The 24,051-nt window shown below is 37.8% G+C and overlaps 1 protein-coding gene across 1 annotated transcript in view; it reads left to right on the top strand.

The window, feature by feature from the left end:
- Positions 1-24,051, top strand: part of LOC102866193 (ankyrin repeat domain-containing protein 26-like) — a 188,640-nt gene that overhangs the window by 121,995 nt on the left and 42,594 nt on the right. Inside the window, exons 21-24 of the mRNA XM_006887109.1 lie at positions 4,258-4,340; positions 7,265-7,425; positions 13,896-14,066; positions 20,311-20,344. Of these exons, the coding sequence (XP_006887171.1) occupies positions 4,258-4,340; positions 7,265-7,425; positions 13,896-14,066; positions 20,311-20,344 (449 nt within the window). The remainder of the gene's footprint in view (positions 1-4,257; positions 4,341-7,264; positions 7,426-13,895; positions 14,067-20,310; positions 20,345-24,051) is intronic.

Here is a 24,051-nt window from a genome sequence, read left to right as displayed (position 1 = left end):
TAATAGGGTTTTACCCTGTGTTGCTGTTGCTTTACATGCTTTATCACCCTTTCCTGCTCTCTAGCCTTATTTTTTTTACATTTTTTATACTAATTTATATAAAAATTCAAATTCATTGTTTTTCACACCAAATCATTCCTATTTCCCTCCCCCCATCAATTTATGTGACCCCATGATTAATCCCCCTGTACCTCCTCACACATCTGCTTCCACCCTTCCCCCCACCTTGGGTCCTCATACTCATTCTACAGTAATGATTGTATACAGTATTTGTCCTTGTGGGACTGAGTTAGTTCACTCAGCATAATACTATCCAGTCCTCTCAAGTTAGGTAGTAATTTTATACTGTTTTACATACAAAGTTCATTAAATTCATATACATTGTTTTTCACAATGGACCTTTCATTTCCTCTTTCCTTTACCATTTCCTCCCTCCACCCATCAAATTGTGCAACTCTATAGTTAAACTTCCCTCTCCTCTTGGATCCTTGTATATGCTCTACAATAATAGCCCTATACAGTATTTATCTTTATGAGACTGAGTTAGTTCACTTAGCACATTGCTTTCCAGTCCTTCCCACGTTAGGTAGTAATTTACAAAATCACTCCTCATGCATGCTGAATAGTATTCCATAATGTGAATGTACCATAATTTCCCAACACCCAGTGACATGGAATGGATTGAGAAACCTTTTTAAATCTGGTACCTGAAACTGAGGAGGTCCTGAAACACTTCATGCAGAAGGTCCAGGACTACAGCCTTCAATAGGAATTGAAGCTCAATATCAAGAAAACGAAGATTCTCACTGGGCCAATTGGGAGTATCATGATAAATGGTGAAGAGATTGAGATTGTTGACAGCTTTCCTTTGCTTGGCTTCACAATTAACACTCTTGGAACCAGCAGCTAGGAAATGAAAAGACTAATTACATTGGGAAAGTCTGCTGTCAAAGACCTTTCCAAAGTACTGAAGAGCAACAATGTCAGTCTGGAGACTAAGGTGTGCCTGATACAGGCCATGGTCTTTGCAGTCACTTGCTTTGCATCAGAAAGTTGTACAGTGACTAGGGGAGATAGGAGAATTGATGGATTTGAGCTGTGGTTTGGGAGAAGAGTATTGAATATACAATAGACTGCTAGGAGAACAAACATGCTCAGCCTGGAGTGGGTTATACCAGGCTGCTGCTTGGAGACAAGAATTCTGAAGCTTCATCTGACATACTTTAGGCATTTTGCAAGGAGGAACCATTCTGTGGAGAGGGACATCATGCTTGGGAGGGTGGAGGAACAGCACAGGAGAGGAAGACCCCCCTCAATGAGATGGATGGTTTCAGTGACTGGGGTAGTACGTGTAGCTGTGTCAGAGATAGTGAGATCAGCACAGGATAGAGCAGGGTTTAAGGCTGTTGTACTTAGGATTGCTATGAGTCACAGGTGACTTAATGGCATATAACAACAAAAACAATCTCACTACCCAGCTCAAAAATTTTCTCCACTAAATAGTTTACTATTTTTGCTTAAAGCCTGGTGCCTGGGACTTAGCAAGACCTCAATAAATGATTGCTATGGAAAGTAAATAAATTTTTTACTTCATCATTTGAAAGACTTAGCCCTATGATCTAGAGAAAGATTGGCAAGTATGTCAATAAAAAAAATTATGTTCTAAAAATTAAGTAAATTAATTTTTTAAAAAGAAATAATTCTAGTTCAGGAGGTAAAGTGTACAAATAGAAGACTCTGTGAATTATTAATGTAGCACTGGCCTAGTGTCAAGAAGCTGTCCTGCAATCCAGAGGAGAAGGATGGGCAATCTCCTCCCATGGAGTTAAGAGTATCTGAAAACTTGCTAGAGGGTCAGCTGTGAGTAGGTTCCAACTCGACGGTATACAACAAGGGAAGGGCATGCCAGTGTCCAACAAAGTAAGGAGTTTCACTGCCACCCTAACAGCAGGAGGTTCAAATCCACCAGTTGCTCCTCTGGAGAAAGATAGACAAACTCCTCTCCTGCAATTTACAGCTTCTGAAAACCCACAAAAGGATCAGCTGACAAGACAGCAAAGAGTTATTATTGAGTTGAAGGTTCCTGCTGTTGTCAAGTGCCTTTGAATTGACTACAACTCATAGTGACTCTGTGGACTATGAATCTGAGCCCTGCCCTATCCTGTGCCAACCTGACCATCTCTGGCATACTCAAACCCACCATTACAATTACTGTCAGTCCACCTGGTTGAGGAGCTTCCTCTCCTTTGCTGACCCTCCATCTGTCCAAGCATGATAAAATTTTCCAAGGACTAGCCCCTCATAACAACATGCCCAAAGTTGTTGTTGTTGCTGTTATATGCCGTTGAGTCATCTATGACTCATAGGGACCCTGTGTACAACAGCCCTAACCTCTGCTCTATCCTGTGCCAATCTATCTCCGACACACCTACCCCTTCTACCCCAGTCACCAGTCACTAAAACCCTCCATCTCATCGAGGGTCCTTCTCTCCTGTGTTGTCCCTCCACCCTCCCATGCATGATGTCCCTCTGCAAGGACTGCCTTGTAACATGTCTGAAGTATGTCAGATGAAGCTTCAGAACCCTTGCCTCCAAGGAGCAGCCTGCAAGATTTCAGCAAAATTCTGCTGAAAATTAGCCAAAAATGACTGGAACAGCACAACGGAGAACTGCCAAGAGTGCAGGCTAGGTTTAGAAGAGGCCATGGTACTAGCTAATGTTAGATGGTTGCCCAAAGTATGTGAGATAAATTTCACCATCCTTGCCTCTAAGGAGTACCATGGCTACACCTTTTCCAGGGCATATATTTTTGTCCTTTTCCCAGTCAAAGGGATTCTCAGCACTTTCTCCAACACAACTCAAAGGCATCAATTCTTGGTCTGCCATCCTTTATTCCCTGTCTAATTTTTAGCTGCATTAAAAATAAGTGAAAATATTATGGTTTAGATCAGGTGCATTTTAGTCTTCAAAGTGACATCATTACTCTTCAGCACTTTAAAGATGTCTGTACATCTCCTAATTTCCTGATAGCCAACAGTATTGATAGTGAATCCAAGCAAGAGGAAATCATTGACGATTCTATCTCTTCTCCTTCAATCATGATATTTTCTATTGGCCCACTGGTGAGGATTTTTGTTTTCTTAATACTGAGATGTAACTAAATATCTAAATGGAGGCCTACCTGCTGCCTGCCTACCTGTGTGCACCACCCATATCCAGAATCTCAGAGCCAGCCAGTGAGCAAATGCAGACCAGGGTCTGCATATTATCTGGATGCTTCTGCTATTAGTGATACAGCACTTCTCTGCCATTTATTGTATTAGGGCGTAATTTGCATGTTGCTGCTTTCATGAGTTGATACTTCACATACCTGAAGAAGGCGTTAATAATGAATCTCAGAGCTGACTATTAGAAGATAATATTGTCAGACACATAATTGTAAATGGAATATGTAAAAAGACAGGTAAACATACTAATCAAGATCAAAAGTCATTGTCATAGGTTATACATCCCACAGTAGGAGATTGCCATCTTTGTCCCTCTGAGTCCTTGCTGGATTTGAACTACCAGAGAGGTATTTGGTTTGCAACTCAACTCACTACAGTTTCCCTTGTACAAAAAAAAGAAGTGTAAAAATTAGTCATTTTAAAATCTGAGTAACGTTACAGTTTAAGTTTTGTGTTTTTTAAAAAAACCACGATTGTGAGATTTTATAGATAGAGATAGAGATATATTCATATTTTATTGTTTTGTACACTTACGCTGGGCTGGAGATGTTTGTATTCCTTGAATCTGATGAGATCTAATGTCTTCCCTCATGGTTTGCTAAGGTTTTGTATAATCAAAATTATGTTTTCAAGAAATAAACCACTAAGAAAACTGCTTAAAATGTATAAATGATTAGGTATTATTGTCATGACATGAGTCCAGAACGAAGGCTGAATAGTGGAGTGGACTTATGGGAAGAGATTATATAACAATGAAAGAATTTTTCTTTTACTTTTCAAAGAGAAAAATGAACTGGAAGGGAGGGGTGGGCAGGGAGAAAGATGCAACAATGAATGAGTGGAAATCCAAAGTCTCTGTAAATTTTAACATTAACATTAATAATAATAATAAATTTTAAAAACCAATAAACCGCTAAAGTTTAAGCATCATTTAAATTCTCACTTGTTAAAATGTTGTTTGTTATCTGTTTTTATAAAAATTCAACTTTTACCTCACTGGTCTAAGTATATATTTTTTAAAAATATGTAGATTTATCAGCAGAAATAGACTTAAACATAGCAGCAGATGAAGAGACAAAAGGACTTGATAAAAACAAGAATGACCAGTCAGAGGTATGTAAATGAAATTATTAACTTTTCTGATTTAATATTGTTTTCTATATTTCAATACCTATGATTGTTGTTTTAAGTGCCATCAACTCATAGATGACTCATAGCAAACCTATGAACAAATGACCTGAACACTTGTTTGACTATCATTGTTTCTCTAAGTTCATAGAGTTTCCAGAGGCAAGGTATTTCAGAAGTGGATGCCACTCCACTCCTGCTTCCAAGCTTGTTACAGTCTGGGAGTTCGACCAAACATTGTCCACCATGGGTAGCCATTATCACATTTGACACATCAGTGTCACAGTGTTTAGCATCACAGCAACCACAATTTACCTCTGTACAGCAAATGGACAGACCAGTGCTATACCACATAGAAGAATGTTTGACCAAAAACAATTAAAACCAGGCCTGAGGGCTGCAGATTAAAATCACCCACCTTTGGTTTCGCATTCGAATGCGAAACCAAAGGCGGGATGGCGAAGAGATTGAGATTGTTCACAGCTTCAGTTTGCTGGGCTCCACGGTCAACACTCTTGGCACCAGCAGCCAGGAAATCAAAAAACGTATTGCGATGAGAAAGTCTGCTGTTAGGGACCTCTCTAAAGTACTCAAGAGCTACGGTGTCTCTCTGGAGACTAAGGGCGCCTGATACAGGCCATGGTTTTTGCAATCACTTGTTATGCATCAGAGAGTTGGACAATGGCTAGGGAGGATAGAAGGAGAATTGATGCCTTTGAGCTGTGGTGCTTGAGAAGAGTATTGAATGGACCATGGACTGCCAAGAAAACAGATTCATCCTGGAGAAGGTTAAACCAGGCTACTCCTTGGAGGCAAGGATTCTGGGGCTTTGTCTGACATACTTTGGACATGTTGTTAGGAGAGACAGGTCTTTAGAGAGGGACATCATGCTTGGTAGAGTAGAGGGACAGCGCAGGAGGGGAAGACCCTCTATGAGGTGGATTGATTCAGTGACTGGGGTAATCGGGATGGGTGTGTCAGAGGCAATGCGATTGGCACAGGATAGAGCAGGGTTTAGGGCTGTTGTACATAGGGTCGCTATGGGTCGCAAACGACTCAATGGCACATACAACAGCAAACAACAACAACCTTTGATTTGGTCGCATAACTTTCTATCTGCTAGGCCAAAATTTAGAATAACCTTTTGAGTCTTGAGAGCATAAAATTTATTTTTTATTTATAATTATTAAATTTTATTAAATTTTTCATTTAATTGTTAATTTTTACATTTCCTTTTTAAACCATTTTTATTATAAAACTTTTTATAGTTATTAAAAATTTTAAGTAGTTTAAAATGTTAGCTTACAACTTTATCCTGACTCTATGTAATATTCTAAGGATCTCCTGCAAAAACAGATCCTGAATATATCTCTCCATCCTATTTGTACTCTGAGTCCCAAGACTATTTTTGTCAGTTATCTTCAAAGCTTAATTTAAATGATAAGAAATTAGACTTGGAAAATTATAATAAACCAGACACTTAACATGGTTTTAACAAAAATGAGTTGAGTCTCTGTAGAAAGTACAGAAAGGGGGAATGTCTAGAACCCAGAAATAACACAATGTGCAAGAAGATCAAGAACAAAGTCAATGAGAACCTTGTCCAGATAGCCAAGAGGTAATAATGAAAGTAGTAATAGCTAAAGACGCATGGAAAATAAATGTTAAAAAGAGAAATTCTGCTGCACCAAATACTGGCAAAACAGCACAATTAAGAAAGGTTTAAAAACTACAAACTCTTGCCACAAGTTGAATCTCTGCCTTGGAGAAAAAAAGAGAAAACGTAACTTCAAAAAGAGAAACTTGACTTCCAGGTAAGATGGTGGTTCAGACTCTATGTACTAGAGACAGCAGAAAACTAAGACAACAGATACTGATGATAATTGTGGAACCCTGAGTTTAAAAAAGAAAGGCAAGGACACACTTCAAACACTGACTGAGGAAGAAATAGAAGGAAACTTTTAAAAAGGAGTTAACAAACATTCAACCTTAAGGTAAGCACTCAGCCATTTTGAACAATTGTCTATGTGGTGTGGAAACCCAGAACAACAGTAGTGATAATATCCACAATATGAGCTTCCTGAACACAAGAACATGTGTGATCTCCCTCTTGTGCCTTATACCCCTCCCCAAGATCAATTCAAAGTCCCTCCCCCGCTCCAGGTGATGAGCAGCATTCCCCAACCAGGTCCAGATCTGCCTGAGGTCACACATGACCATCTCGTATCTGGAGAGCTGAAGGGCTTGTGGTCTGGTTTCCTCCAGGAGCCTGTGGACTGTGCTGTACCTGGTCTCAGATCTGCCCCTGGATTAGTAGGGCCACCGCTCTAACTAGACTCCTTCCTACTTACTGGGCATCTTTGTCCAAATACTTCATAGTCATATTTTGAGCAATATACACTTTGCAGAGTGCACTGTCCTTGGACATTTCAAGTCAGCAGTGACTTTATTTTCGCACTAGCTATCTCTACTTGCCTGCACCCATATCCTAGAGTAGCAATGATAGCATCTCTAGCCAAACAGACTAGCTAGGATCCCTGAAAGCCAGAAACTCTGCTCCTGCCTGGGTGTCCTACTCCTCAACATATCCCTAGACTAAAAAAGGTATTACGTTTGTTCAAGATAACAAGATTTGCACTGCCAAGTGAAGGGGGGGATTCAAATCTACCAGCTTTTCCTTGAATAATGTTTGGTAAATCTACCCCTGTGCCAGTTACAGCTTTAGAAAACCAGCTGGAGCATCAGCTAAGAGTCAATTCTAACTGGCAGCAATAAGAGAGAGAATAATTATTGATTATAATGATTTTTATTGATTAAAATCATGGCACTTGCACTAAGAATCAAATGATAAAATTAACAAACACGTGAAAGTTAATCTTAGTAATGATCCTATCAAACTTTCATTAAAGGTTGGAAAAGAAAATAAAATCAGAAGTAGTGAATTGAAAGTATCAGAACACATTAATGATCCTGCTGCGAGTAACGATAATTATGGATTAAATCAACAAGGAAAGAGTATAAATAATGATAAACAACAATGTCCAGCTAAGAAGAATGAAGGATCTGATAGGTAATCCCACAGAAATATTAAACATTATATATTCTAATTTTTAATAAAATCAATAGTATTTTGGGGGTAATGTTTTATAAACTAATTTTATAGGTTTATTAAAGATGTTTAACCTTGTCAAGTATTCAGAAAAATGCAAAAATTAACATACCAATGAAATACTTTTTTGCAGTCATGTCTTCTTAAAATATATAAGTGAAATAATAATAACCTCCCATTGAGAAATGTAAAGAAAGCAATGTTCTCATCCACTGTGTTGTGATTGGTTTTGGTCTTTTTGTTTTACAATGATTTGAGTGAAAAATTGCAAATCATATTGTTTTTCATTCAACCATTCATACATGTTTTATAACATAAACTGCAATTAAGTAATTATATTGTCTGAACAACCTCTTATTGTATATTGTATATTGACTTTCTCTTCACCCATTTTGTCTATTTATTTATTTTTATTCCTCTTTTTGTCCATGATAGCCATCCAAGAATGATTCTATCTTTGTGTAATCCTTTTCTTAGTTTTTTAAAAATAGTGGGCTTTAGGTTGCATAGTGGAGTACATTCGGAGTGGGGAGGGGGGAATGGGGAGAGCATGGTTGGAGGGAAGAGGAACGAACTGGAGTGGGGGAGGAGGTAGAGAAAAAAGTGCAACAATGAGTGAATGGAAATCCAAAATCTCTGTAAATGTTGATTAAAACTAGTAAAATAAAATTTTTTTTAAAACTTTCACCCAATTACGTTTAGAAAATTGGCCTGATTAAAAAATAAGTTACAACTCAATGAAGAGTAGCTGTATCTTAAATTAATATTAATAATTTTATTTTCATTAAAACTAAAGTATTTTTCTTGAGTATTATCCTCAAAAACATCTGTATTATAATTTGGGATTCCTATTCATCGACCTTGTTGTTGAAAATATTTAAACGTTATTTGTTTTAAGAGAATGACAAGTACAAGTTGTTGTAGTTATGTGCCGTCGAGTAGCTTGCAACTCATAGCGACCCTATGTACAACAGCCCTAAACTCTGCTCTGTCCTGTGCCAATTGCACTGTCTCTGACACTCCCATCCTGATTATCCCAGTCACTGAATCAATCCACCTCATAGAGGGCCTTCCCCTCCTGCGCTGTCCCTCCACCCTCCCAAGCATGATGTCCTTCTCCAAGGACCGGTCTCTCCTCACAACATGTCCAAAGTATGTTAGACGGAGCCTCAGAATCCTTGCCTCCAAGGAGCCACCCGGTTTAACCCTTTCCACGACAAACCTGTTTTCCTAGCAGTCCATGGTATTCTCAATACTCTTCTCCAGCACCACAGCTCAAAGGCATCAATTCTCCTTCTATCCTCCTTGGTCATTGTCCAACTCTCTGATGCATAACAAGTGATTGTGAAGACCATGGCCTGTATCAAATGCACCTTAGTCTACAGAGAGACACCATTGCTCTTTAGTACTTTGGAGAGGTCCCTAACAGCAGACTTTCCCATGGCAATACACCTTTTAATTTCCTGGCTACTGGTGCTAAGAGTGTTGACTGTGGAGCCAAGCAAACTAAAGCTGTGTACAATCTCAATCTCTTCACCATCCATCCTGATGCTGCCACTTGGTCCAGTGGTGAGAATCTTTGTCTTCTTGACATTGAGCCTCAATCCGTATTGGAGGCTGCAGTCCTTGACCCTCTGCAGCAGGTGCTTAAGGTCCTCTTCAGTTTCAGCAAGCAGGGTTGTGTCATCTGCATAATGCAGATTGTTGATAAATCATCCACCAATCTTGACCCCATATTTCTCTTCATAGAGCCCAGCCTCCTGGATAATCTGTTCTGCATATAGGTTGAAAAGGTATGGAGATAGGATGCATCCTGGGAAGTACATAATTGTTATAAAACAAACGAGTCTTCCTGTTTAAAAAAATAGTGGGCTTTTACTATATTAGTCATTTTATGACTAACTTATATCACTCATTATAATTTGCACTAGATTTGTCTAGGTTATACAGTGTTTCTTGAATTCTTATAGTTTGGTTTGTGTAATTTTTTTGTTGGATAAGACTCCACTATGTGAAAATATCATAGTTTGCCTACCCATTCATCTGTTAAAGGACAGTTGAATTGTTACCATCTATTTTCTATTGTAAGTAATGCTACAATAAACATATATGGGCACATAGCTTTAAGTCACAACTCTTGTCTTTTGGCGCTATATATATACCTACCAATGGGATTGCTGGATCAAATTATATTCTCAACTTTCTAAGAATGTACCAAACTGCTTTCTGTAATGGATGTACCATTAGATGTTCCAATCTGTCCAACCCTTGCTATATTTGATGTTTGCTATCTAATTGAACAGTTACTATTGCTGAGCTGAGATCTCATTGTTTTGATTTGCTTTTTCTGATAGTTAACGATCTTGAGTACTATGTTGTTATGGGGAATCTGAATGGCTGGTTTGTTTTCTTGCTTTTTGTGGGAAATGCCTGTTCTTGTCCACTACCCATTTTGCTATTGGATTTTTTGTCTTTTTCTTGGTGAGGTGTTGAAGTTTTCTATACATTTTAGAGATGAGTCCCTTGTCAGATATATCATTGCTCAGTATTTTTTTCCCAATACATAGGATGTCTTTTGGAAAAGTGCTAAAGAACAAGGATATCAGTTTAAAGACTAGGAAATGTCTGACCTAAGCCAATATATTGTCAATTGTTTGCTATGCATCTGGAAGTGGACTATGAAACGTGCAGCCTTGGACTTTTGGAGGCAAAGATGTAAAGCTTCATCTCACCTCTTTCATCTGACCTCTTTCCTATCTTGTGCGAGCAGTGGGCTCAAGTGTGTAGAGAATGATAAAAATGGCACAAGATAGGAAAGAGGTCAGATCTATTGTCCATGAGTTATACTCAACTTAATGGCATCTAACAGCAATAACAACTGCCTTTCCCAGCAAGATATCTATCCTCTCCTGATAATATGCCTAAAGTGGGGCAGCACCATGATAGATGGAGAAGAGATTGAGATTGTTAACAATTTGAGTTTACTCAGTTCCACATTCAACACCTTTGGCACTAGCAGTCAGGCAATCAAAAGATAAATTCCATTAGAAAAATCTACTGTCAGGTAACTCTACAGAATGCTAAAGAGCACAGTGTCAGTCCAGAGACTAAGGAGTGCCTGATACAGGCCATGGTCTTCCTAATTACTTGCTACACATTAGAGAGCTAGACTATAACTAAGGATGACATAAGAATTGGTGCCTTTGAGTTGTGGTGCTGGAGAAGAGAGTTGAACAGACCATGGACTGCCAAAAGAACAAACAGATCTGTCCTGGAGAGCGTGAAGCCAGGCTGCCCCTTGGAGGTAAAGATTCTTTGGACATGTTGCCAGGAGGGACCAGTCCTTGGAGAAGAACATTATGCTTGGAAGGGTGCTGGGATAGCACAAAAGAAGATGACACCGGATGAGATGAACTGACAGAGTAACTGAAATAATAGGCTAAGTGTATCAGGGACAGTGAGACTGGCTCAGGATAGAGCCAAGTTCAGAGTTATTGTACATAGGGTCACTATGAGCCACAGTTGATTTGACAGTACATGACAACAATATGCAATATGAAGTTTCACCATCCTTCCCTTTAAGGAGCATTCCGTCTGCACCTTTTCCAAGACATATCTGGTTGTTCTTTGGTAATCCTTGAATATTCAATACTCTTTCCCTACACCACAATTCAAAGGCACCGATTCTTCTGTCATCCTTACTTATGGTACAGCTTTCAGATAACAAGTGATTGAAAAGACCATGGCCTGAATCAGGCACGCCTTAGGCTTCAAACTGATGCCATTGCTCCAGAAGTTTGAAGAGATTCCTAAAAGGTGGTGATTGTGGATACAAGTAAGATTGACAATTTCAACCTTGTTGAAAGAAAGGAAGATCTTCAAGGAAATGATCAGCATAGTGACTATAACCATGGGCTCAAGCATATAGAAGATTGTGAGGATGGAGCAGGACAGGGCAAGGCTTTGATGCATTGTCCACAGGGTCACTATGACTTGTAGTTGACTTGAGAGCATCTAGCAACAATAATTGTTTCATAATTAAAATGTGGTTAAATGAGGGGAGCTCTGGTGGCCTAGTGGCAAGAAGCTGCACTGCAATTCCAGAGGACCATGGTTCGAATCCACCAGATGCTCTGCTGGGAAAGGAGGGACAATCTCCTCCTGTACCAATCAGATGTGATCTGACGGTACACACACACACACACACATTTAAAAAAAAGATAAAATTTTAAAAAATGTGGTTAAATGATTTATGTATTGTGTTTTATGTCCATAAAATTTCCCAAATGCATTTTAACTCTCCAATATTCTTTAATATGTTGGCCTGGCATTTTTAAACCATTTAGTATCAAGTGTATGCACTTGCAGATATATGAAGAGAGAGCTTGGCTTATTTCAAGGTAATGGCTCATGTTCTTGTAGGAGTTAGCCCCAGGTTTGTAAGGGAGACCACAAAAGGAAAGTGTTTGGAGTTGAAGAGTCCAAGGCATCAGCAAACAGGGCTTATGGCTACTGGCTTTGGAGTCTGCTAAACTCAGAGACTGTAGTCTAAAAAGTCACTGTTGGTAAGCAAGGTCACAGATGACTGTTTTGGGATAGTGAAATAATCCTAAATAGACAAGTATGGCAAGCTGCTGTTTCCAATTCCGGGACCGTGAGCTAGGTAGCCAGACATAGATATGAAAAAACAACAACAACAACAAAAAACCAACCAGCCCAAACTCTCTCAATTTTACCACAGTCCAGGAAGCTCTGGTGACATGTCCATAGGAGTTGAACCTCTATCTCAAAAGTGATGCCACTCTGCACATTAAATCCACAGCAGCTTTGGCAGAAAGCTAGGACATGCTCTCCCTTGCAGTTTACAGCTCCAGAAACCCAATGGAGGAGTGCTGCTTCCAACTGGATAGCAATGAAAACCAGAGAAATTTAAATACCATGCAGTCCGTAAGGCTAATCATCTTTTTTGGCAACCTTGCACCTAAGTGGCCTAGTGGGTGAGAAGCTGGGGATTCAAAGACACACTTCTTGAATCCACCAGCTGCTCAGAGGAAGAAAGATGGCCATTTCTTCCTGTGTGATTTACAGCCTCTCCCAGCCTGCTAGAGGATCAGCTATGAGTCCATTACAAATCAACAGTAAATAACAACAGCATATGCCAATGATTCCCAAGTTTGTATCTTTAGCACAGATATCTCTCTGGAACTCTAGACCTGTATATCTGACTACTTACTTGCCATCTCCCTTGATTAGCTAATGGACACCCCTAACATGGTACTTAAATCCCCCTTTCATCTTCTCTACACATAGCCTTTTCCTAGGTGAGTTAATGGAAACTGACATTGGCAGTTTCTCTCCCCAACCTTGCTGCCATTTTTGCTTTCTGTCTTTTTCTTGGCATCTTCTTCGTCTGTACATTTTCCAGGTCTTTCTTGAAAATATGTTTTTCCATTTCTTTTGTGTCATGCAAGAACACCACCATCGTTAACTGTTTAGTCCACAATACAACTAATCAATTTCCTTATTGGTTTCATTTTCATTCTGTTTATATCAAATCTCAACAAAGTTTATTCTCTTCAATATATTTCCCTGACTGTCTTCTTAATATTCTTATTTTCTGTTAAATGTGACTATTTTTAAAACTCCCTGTAGGTTAAGCATTGTTTCATTTACAAAACAACAAGAAACATAGCACAAATCTAATTATTAGGCCAATCTTGTGGCTTAGTAGTAAGAGTTGGACTGCCGGCTCAATGATGAATGGTTTATATCCACCAGCTGCTCCATGGAAGAGAGATGAGTAATCTCCTCCTATGTGTTTTACAGCCTCTGAAAACACGTTGTAGGGTCAGCTATGAGTCAGTTTTGACTTGATGGTACCTAACAGCAAAAACTGTCTCTGCTCATAGTTTTCAGGAAATGAGCTCTAGACTCTGGGAGTGCCAGTGCAAATTTTTCCAAATTTCTTCCCTGATTCATCTCTTATTATTTGCTTCTATGTGATTTGTATTTTTTATTTCTCTTTAAAAACAAAACAAAATAATAAATAAACACTGTAGATAACATGTCTGTAAGTTTCGTGATTACATTCTAATCTCTCAGTAGAATGATTTTGTCCTTTTATTTTGCTTGGTCAGCTCCTCTGTTATGTTTTACCTCTTTTGTAAAGGTTTCCTGGTGATCAAATATCAGTTCTCATATACCAGCTCTTACTTAACCATACTGTGTCATTATTGCATTTCCCTGCCTTTTGGAGCAGGGATGTATCTTTCCTTTATATAGTTGGTACTTTGTAACTAGCTTTTATATGAATAAGTTTATTAAGATGTATAAAGATTGGAATCTTATAAACCTAGTTGTGATTTTTTTTTTTTATCCCTTGTCACTAGAACATTTAGAAACACTGGATTTTTAAAATGTCTTTTTAAAAGAAATACTCCTATGTTGAATACAAAGGAGAAAAAGAAACATAAAAGTAAAAAATGGACCTCAAGAGAATCTACAGCTACACAGGTGTTGGAGCAGGCTATCTCAGAAATTGATGTTCTTCTACAAGTGAATGATGACCGCAATTTGAATGAAATAGACTGGGCTAAAGCAAGGTAAATTATGGAAATTCTTTATTTCCTTGTGAGTAAATATCCATAGTCATTCTATTTTAGAAATAAAGCAGGACAGTATGGAGTAGTGTCCAGGCCAGGGTTAGGAAATACTAAACAATTTCAGATGTCATTTAAAGAAGTCCTTGAAATGCGGATGAATGGCTTTGACAAGGAGTAGAGTCGGTAAACGCTGGGATGGAAGCCAAACTGAGCGGATAGTTGTAGACCTACCTGCTAGGAAAGGCAATAAGATAATTGGTTGGTAACTAAAAAAGATAGGGTTTAAATAACCTTTCTTTTTTTCTTTTAAGCTGAGAGGTCTTAGAATATGTTTGTAGGTCAAGGAAAGTGGTCCAGTTAAGGTAAACATTTAAATTAAATTTTGTTTGCATTTCTAAATATTAGGAAGTTTGATGATTGGATTGTGTTGTCTCATATTTACTGCATGGCTCAGAATCAGGAAAGGTGTATTCCAGGGATCTATATCCTGTCTCTATACCTTTTTAATCTATATATGGAACACATTCAAAATGTCCCATGCCGGTTCATATCCCACTCCTGACACCAGGAAAAACAACAACAACAAAAAAAAATGTCCCATGCCAAGGCATCTCATTTCACAAATACCTAGTATGTCAATATTTATGTGTTCCATTTCTTTCTTAACAATGTCCAATTTTCCTACATTTCATGCTTTTCACATTCCGCATTCCAATCACTAGTGTTTCCTTACAGTTGTTCTTCCTTCTCTGTGTTTCCATTTCTAAGATCTCAGTCTCAATTGCCATGTCTGCTAGTCCAAGGGATAGTCTAAGTGTGCTCTATTGTACATAGGGTTTTCGAAGGCTTGTCATTTCAGAAGTGGATGGCCAATCCTTCTTCCTAGTCTGTCTTAATTTTAAAATACATATAATAGTATCTGACAGACAAGCATTCTACAGAAAAGAGCAGATGAAAGGCATTTACCAGTTAGAAAAATGACCAGTATTGCTGCCCACCCCACTACATGTTTGGTTGCTTTTTGTTTGGTTGCTTTTTGTTTTGATCCACCCTTTCCCTACTCTACTACCATCCCTTCCTACATCTGCCTACACCATTCAACACCCGTTGAATTGACCAGCCCCTGATGTGATGGCCTAAGTCTCAAGCCAACAGGATTTCTGTGATTCTGAACATATCATGCTGCTGTCAATTTCTTATGATGCAGCCAGTATGACTTCAATTTAAAATTGTTTAGTACAACTGTTATGTACAATTTCTTTTCCTGGCGAAATGAGATGGCTTGGCATGGGACATTTTGAATCAGATGATCATACGATTTACTATGACAGGGATGAAAAGGTGAGAAAAATGGAGTTGGTTTCCAAATTTAAAAAGCCATTTATATATCTATCCTAAAATACAACGTAGTGTGCAACAGGATAATATCCATAAGCATACAAGGAAGTCCAGTGAATATCACTATAATTCAAATATATGCACCAACAACTAGAGCCAAAGAGGAGGAAATGGAAGATTTCTACCAACTTTTGCAAACTTTTGCAGTCAGAAATTGATCAAACATGCAATCAAGATGCATTGATAATAATGGACAATTGGAATGCAAAAATTGGGAACAGGGAAGAAGGATCAGTAGCTGGAAAACACAGGCTCAGTGAGAGAAATGAGGCTGGAGATAGAATGATGGAGTTCTGCACATTCAATGATTTATTCATTGTAAATACCTTTTTTGAGAAACATAAAGGCAGGCTATACACATGGATCTCACCTGGTTGTATGCATAGGAATCAAATCGATTACATTTATGGAAAGACTCATTGGAGAAGCTCAATATTGGCAGAGAAAACCAGGCCTGGTGCTGATTATGGGACAGACCACCAACTACTCATATGCAAGTTCAAGCTGAAGTTGAGGAAAATTAAATCAAGTCCATGGGAACCAAAATCTGACCTTAAGTCTGTCCCACTCAAATTTCAAAACCATCTCAGGAACAGGTTTGAGGCCTTGAGCACCAATGAGCATAGACCAAATGAGCTCTGGGAGGATATCAAGAAAATCGTCCATTAAGAATGCAAAAGATTACAAAGGCAAAGGCTGAAGAAGAAGAAAAGACCAAGATGGATGTCAGATGACACTCTGAGTATTGCATTAGAGCGTCAAGAAGCCAAAGCTAAAGGAACAAAGCAAGAAATCAGAGAGCTGAACAGAAAATTTCAAAAGGCAGCCAGGACGACAAAGCAAGATATTATAATGAAATGTGCAGAGAGCTGGAGTCAGAAAACCAAAAGGGCCAAATGCGCTCAGTGTTTCTTAAACTAAAGGAGTTGAAAAACCAATTCAAGCCACAGGTGTCAATACTTAAGGATAGTTTGGGTAGAATGTTAAATAATCCAGGAAGTATCAAAAGAAGATGGAAGGGAGTACACAGAGTCACTGTATCAGAAGGAAATAGCTGACACAACAAAATGATTTTTCAAATATTGCACTTTGACACTTCCAACATACATGGCTATGATTTTGTAATATATTCTCACATTTCAGATTGTTATTGTTGTTGTTATTGTTGTTATGTGCCATTCAGTCACTTGTGACTCAGAGCGATCCTATGCACAACAGCCCTAAACTCTATTCTGTCCTGTGCCAATCGTACTGTCTCTGATATACCCATCCCGATTACCACAGTCACTGAATCAATCTACCTCATAGAAGGCCTTCCCCTCCTGCGCTGTACCTCCACCCTACCAAGCATGATGTCCCTCTCCAAGGACCAACATGCCCAAAGTATGCTAGACGAAGCCTCAGAATACTTGCCTCCAAGGAGCTGCCCGGTTTAACCCTTTCCACGACAAACCTGTTTTCCTAGCAGTCCATGGTATTCTCAATACTCTTCTCCAGCACCACAGTTCAAAGGCATCAATTCTCCTTCTATCTTCCTTAGTCATTGTCCAACTCTCTGATGCATAACAAGTGATTGCAAAGACCATGGCCTGTATCAGACACACCTTAGTCTCCAGAGGGACACCATGGCTCTTCAGTACTTTGGAGAGGTCCCTAACAGCAGACTTCCCCATCACAATACGTCTTTTCATTTCTTGGCTGTTGTTGCCAAGAATGTTGACTGTGGAGCCAAGCAAACTAAAGCTGTGAACAATCTCAATCTCTTCACCATACATCCTAATGCTGCCAATTGGTCCAGTGGTGAGAATCTTTGTCTTCTTAACATTGAGCCTCAATCCAGATTGAAGGCTATGGTCCTTGACTCTCTGCAGCAAGCTCTTCAGGTCCTCCTTCATTTCAGCAAGCAGGGTTGTCAACTTAATAATAGTTTATATTGTGAGTATAAGAGGAGAATTTTATTATATGTACAATAGAAGAATCAACTAATTGTTACTTTTGGTAATAATTAGAGTTTAAAATCTACGTTTCCCTGCATCTAAGTGTTGAATCTGTTGGACAAAACTGCATGATTTAAAATCAGGAAAGGTGTACATCAGGATCGTATCCTTTCTCCATACATATTCAGTTTGTAAACTGAGCAAATCATTCTAGAAACTGAACTATATGAAGTAAATGTGGCATCAAGTTTGGAGAAAGTCATCAATAATCTACGTTTTGCAGATAATACAACCTTGCTTGGAGAAAGTGAAGAAGTCATGAAGCTCTATTACTGCAGAAGATCAAACTCTACAGCCTTCAATGTAGATTATATCTCAATATCTGGAAAACAAAAATCCTCACCATTAGAACAATAAGGACATCATGACAAATGGAGTAAAGATTGGAATTGTGAAGGATTTCCTCTTACTTAGATCCACAATCAACACCCATCATAACAGCATCCAAGAAATCAAAAAGATGTGTTACATTTTATTTATATAGGCCTGGTCTTAATTCTTTTTGGTCAAACATTCTTCTAAGTGGTATAGCATCGGTCTGTCCATTTGCTGTACAACAGTAACTCTAGTTGCTGTGATGCTAAACACTGTGACACTGATGTGTCAAATGCAATAATGGTTACGCAGGGTGGACAGTGTTTGGTGGAGCTCCCCAATTAAAACAAGCTTGGAAGCATGAGTGGCATCCACTTCTGAAATAACTTGTCTCCAGAAACTCTACAAACTTGGAGAAACAATGAAAGTTATACAGGTGTTCAAGTCTTTCATTCATAGGGTCACTGTGAGTCATCTGCGACTTGACAGTGCTTAACAATAACAACAACAACAATCGTCTTTTGTGTCTCCAGTTAGATGTGTTCCCACGTATTTAATCTTGTGCTTGGATTTTGTTATTGGTATTTCTTCTTTCCTTTTCAGTGACTTTTATGTTACAGTAGAGAAATATGATTGGTTTTTCCATGTTGATCTTTTATCCTGCCACTTTGCTGATCTGGTCTGTGAGGTCTAACAGTTTTTTGAGGAATCTTTAAGGTTTTCTATGTACAGTATCATATCATCCGCATATGGAGATAGTTTTACCTTCTCCTTGCTAATCTAGATGCCTCTTCTTTCTTTCTTGTGCCTACTGCTCTAGCTGGGGAAGATCAACCTGAAATGAAAGGACAGTTTGACAATATGTGCATAGATTGCAATTAACAGTCTGGAACAGGACATGTATAACTGAATGGGACTGGTGAGAGGGGGAGAGGGAAAGAAGAGGGGAGGAAGAGAAAAAGAGAAGTTTTACCCATAGTTAGAAAAAAGTATGAAAGTTTGACAAGGAAGAAAAGAGAGGGAGAGGAAGCAGAGATTGGTGTTTGGGTGAGTAAGGTCTCAATAGAACATTATAAATAATGGCATTATACAATTTTAAGCACTGTTCTAAAATACTGTATTTTAGAGTGACTGAATTAAAATTAAAAATATTTTTTAGAAAGACTTGTTGTGTTAGGAAAAACTGTTGTCAAGAACCTCTCCAAAGTGCTAAAGAACAGAGATGTCAATTTAAAAACTAAAGTGCACCTGATTCAAGCCATGACCTTTTCACTTACTTGCTATGTAGCTAAAATTTGGACAATGAATAAAGTTAACAGAAGAATTGATGGCTTTGATTTGTGGTGTTGGTGAAAAGTACTGAATATATTAAGGAATGCCAAAAGAGCTAACAAATGTGTCTTGGGAGCAACACAATTAGAATGCTTTTAGAGGCAATGATGGTAAAACTTGGTTTGACATACTGTGGGTTTGTTCTCAAGAGGAACTAGTCTTGGTAAACCTGCATCAGACTTAGATAGATGAAGGATCAGAGAAAGAAAGGAAGACACCACCCCCCCCCAAAAAAAATTACTTGACGTAATGACTCTAACAATGAACTCAAGGATCATGGGGATGGTACAGGTTAGGATACAGTTCAGATTGTTCATAGGGTCACTATGAGTCTTAGCCAAGACAATTGCCCCTAACAACTGCTATTAACAGATATTGAGTTCTCAGTTATTTGTTGACTCCATGAACAATTGAATTTAAAAAAATGCCTGTTAAAGAGTTTCTTTTTAAGAAAGTTTATTTTCAAAGTTGAAAGAATTATTAAAATTAATTTTTCTATTTCCCTAGTATATGAAATATTTACACTGAAAAATAGTTACCAGACTCAGATATTATTATCTGTAAGTTTAACCATAAAAAGAGTGATGATATAGATTCATTTGCTAGCCTATTATTTAAAAGTCCTTAACAATGTTAACTCTGTTTGTGAAGCATATGCTTGGGAACCAGAATGCTTTAGTTTTAATTCTGGTTTTTCTTCTGACAAGATAGTAGTATGATCTCATCTGGTCACCTTTTAGCCTCTCTTTGTCTTACTTTTTTTTCTTTTGTAGGAGAACTTTTGGATTATCTACTTAATAAAATTGTTATGAGGATTAAAATAAGTTCAGACACGTAAAATGCCTAGACTAATGAATGTTAACTCCTCAAAAATCTCTCTCCAAATAACAGATATCATTCCTAAGTAGAATTTAATGAAAGTAAAAGTTTATTTTTGTTGAAAATAACAACAGGAATACAATCAGGTTTTTTTAATAGCAAGTAATGCAAGTTACATTAATTTAGCATTTTCTTCTGAGGCTATTAAATTCTTTTGTACTTTAGAGCTGTTCTTTTTGTTCAGTTTCATTCCCCTTGTAGAAAATTATTGTGTATTCAATTACTTTTAAACTTCTTTATTCATAAACAACAAATGCAGGCATTTCATATTAAAATAATTGTTATAGATATTTTTTGCATATTAAAGTGGAATTGTTTTATAGGTGTGTGAAGAAAGAATTGAATGAAAAGAGCAAGGTACTGTACAAAATTATTTTTCAAAGTCTTGTTCTATAATAAAAAATATTTCTAAAAAGTAATATAAAAACATATCTTCTTCTAAAAGATTAAATTGGAGAAAAAGTATACAAACATTAGTTATCAGTAAAAGTCACTTTCTAACAAAGAATTATTTTAAGTAAAAAAGCTTGATTTTTCTCATACAGAAAGGTAGATGTTTACCACCTCTATAAAGTTACATTATGCTGTAAATATTTTGAAAACACACTATTATTTATTTTATATAGACCCAAGAGCAATTTCATTTTCTGGATAACTCTGAGAACTTGACTCTGTCACCTGGAGCAGCTTTAGAAAATGGTATGTTGCCCAATTATACTTTTAAGAATTCTATGTAAAAAAAAAAAGAACAACATGGAATGGACATAAAGTAAGTGCATAAAGAGAGCTTGGTGCCCTACTAGGTAAGGAGTTGCACTGTCAATCCAGAGCCATGCAGTCAAAGCCACCTTCCCAAGTATGACATCCCTCTCTAAGGACTGGTCCCACCTTGCAACATATTCAAAGTATGTCAGATAAAGCTTCAGAATCCTTGTCTCCAATGTGCAGCCTGATCTCACCTTCTCTAGGGCAAACTTGTTTGTACTCCTAGCAGTCCATGATATATTCAGTACTCTTCTCCAGCTCCACAGCTCAAAGGCATCAATTCTCTTTCATTCATCCCTAGCCATTGTCTAGCTTTCCGATGCATAGCAAGTAATTGCAAAGACCATAGCCTGAATCAGGCACATAATAGTCTCTAGACTGACATCGTTGCTTTTCAGTACTTTGGAGAGATCTCTGACAGCAGACATTCCCGATGGAATTCGTCTTTTTATTTCCTGGCTGCTAGTACCAAGAGTGTTGATTGCGGAGCCAAGCAAACTAAAGCTATTAACAATCTCAATCTCTTCACCATCTATAATGCTGCTGCCAATCGGCTCAGTGGAGAGAATCTTTGTTTCTTATGTTGATCTTCAATCCATAATGAAAGTTTCAGTCCTTTATCTTCTGCAACAAGAACTTCAGGTCCTCCTCAGTTTTAGCAAGTAGTGTCTTGTCATCTGCATAATGCAGATTGCTGGTAAGTCTTCCTCCAATCCTGATGCCACATTTCTCCTCATAGAGCCCAGCCTCCTAGATAAACTGTTCTGCATATAGATTAGAAAGGTATGAAGATAGGACAAATCCTTGGACTACACCCTTCCCAATTTCTTTTCTCTTTTCTGACAACTGCCTCCTGGTCTGAGTATAGGCTTCACACAAGCATAATCAAGTGTCTCAGATTCCCATTCTTCTCAGAATCAACCGCAGTTTGTTGTGTTACAGATTAGAATAAAGTTCTAACTTTTAATATCTTTTCTACTAATCCTAGCATTTAGAATAGCTCAAAGCTAGTTCAATTGATTTCACATATTCTTTTTTTACTTCTTTTTCTACTTCCTTGCATGCTTAGTAATCTTTTAGTGCATGCCAGCCTTTAAAGGTTTTACTGTTGTTGTTCTTTGTTATTGTTAGGTACCATCAAATCAAGTACAACTCTATTAATCTGTGTACACCCTATTAATAACAGATCTGAACTCTGTGTATCCTGTGCCATCTTTTGATCATCTCTGTACACCTGAGGCCGTTGCTGTAGTCACTGTGTCAGCCCATTTCTTTGAAGGTCTTCCCCTCTTTGGCTAACTCTCCACAATTCTAAACATGATGTCCCTTTCCAGGGAACAGCCTTTCTAGCAACATTTCCAAGTTATGTGAGATGAAGCTTTGCCATCCTTCCCTGTAAGGAGCATTCTGACCACACTTTTCTCAATACGTATCTGTCTGTCCTATTGGTAGTCCATGGGATATTCAGTACTCTATGACCACACCATAGCTCAAAGGCATAAATTCTTCTGTCATACTTTATCATTATCAGCTCTCAGATGCAGAGTAAGTGAATAAAAAGACCATGAAGAGGTCCCTGACCATGGACTTGCTCAACACACTGTCTTCTGATCTCTCCTGACTGCTGGTACCAAGGGTGCTGATTGTGGATCCAAGAAAGACAATATCATTACCAATTTCAGTACAGTCCTTTCTCCATCTATCATGATGTGGCTTATTGGTCAGTGGTGAGGATTTTTGTCTTCTTGATATTGAGATACAATGTATATTGAAGGCTGTAGTCTTTGATGTTTGGCAGTGAATGTTTCAGGTCTTTCTCACTTTAAGCAAGCAAAGGGTCTCATCTAATAATGCAGGTTGTTGATGAGTCTTTCTCTGATCCTAATGCCATATTCTTTTTCATAGAGACCAGCTTCTCAGATTATTTGCTCAGCATACAGATTGCGTAGGTGGAGAAAGACTACAACCCTGACATATACTTTCCTGATATTAAATCATGCTGTGTTCCCTTACTCTGTTCAGACAATAGCTTCTTGGTCTAGATATAAGTTTTTTATGACCATTATTAAGTGTTCTGGGATTCATATTCTTCTCAATGTTAGCCAGAGTTTGTTATGATTTGTATCATCAAATACCAATTTACAGTCAATAAAATATAAATAAGCATGCTTCTGATATTATTTGCTTTCAGCCAGGATCCATCTAACATCAGCAATGATATGCCTGGTACCACAGCCTCTTCTAAACCCTGCTTGAAGTTCTGGCAATTCTCTGTTAATGTACTGTTCTAGCTGTTTTAAATGATCTTCAGCAATATTTTGCATGTGTAGTGAATGTACCATAGATTGCCTAAAAGAACAATTACGGTTTTGTTATCAGAATGTCCCTTAGAAGCAGGGATGTCAAGACTTTGTTTTAGATACTTTGGCCAAGTTATTCAAAGAAAGCCATAGAGGTAAGTAAAACAGAGGATCAGCAAAAAAGAGGAAGATACTCCAGGAGGTGGACTGCAACAATGACTGCAACAGTGGGCTCCACCACAGCACAGATAGTGAGTGGGCACAGGATTCAGCAAGATCTTGCTCATTTGCCCATAGGCTCACTCAGACAACAACTACAACCATCAGAATTTATATTTCTTATCATTCTTCTCTCGTAGACTTTGAGCTAAGCAAGAGCAGTGGTCCGGTCTATCGTATCTGTAGAGTTCAAAATAATATGCTTCACATTAGAAACATTTTACATATATATATATTCAACATATGAATAAATGAATATGAAAATGCATGGTTCTTTGTAAACAAAACTTCTCATATATGTTCTCTACCCTCATTTATCCAACATAGATTCTACCAATCTAGTAAAACTACAAGATACAATCTCTTCCTATAAAAAAACAATACAACGTCAAAAAAGTCACTGTGATATACTTAGGGGAAAAAATGAAAAATTGAAAACTAAGCTTAGTGGACTACACAATAATGCACAAGAAATAATATCACAGTTAGAGCATCAGAACTGGGAATGGGAACAAGAGTTCAGCGATTTAAGGTATACTATCTTGGTTTTACAGAAATGTTAGAATGATCTCTTTTATGCTGTAGCTATGTAGAAGATTTATTTTAATTGAAAACTTACCATTCATAATTTAAAAGAAAAGTCCTTAGATTTGTGGAGCATGATAACTTTGAAAATAATTCAAGTCCTTAGTAGTGAATATTTCTACCAAAAATTACATTTTTTTCCTAATAATTATTTAAGTGACTTTTTAAATTTATTTATTTCTTTTTCATTTCAAT

Source organism: Elephantulus edwardii, unplaced genomic scaffold (assembly GCF_000299155.1).
Source record: "Elephantulus edwardii isolate Elephantulus edwardi_28Jun2011 unplaced genomic scaffold, EleEdw1.0 scaffold00054, whole genome shotgun sequence".
NCBI lineage: Eukaryota > Metazoa > Chordata > Mammalia > Macroscelidea > Macroscelididae > Elephantulus > Elephantulus edwardii.
Note: the sequence above shows the minus strand (reverse complement) of the source record. Positions and strands in the feature narration are given on the sequence as shown.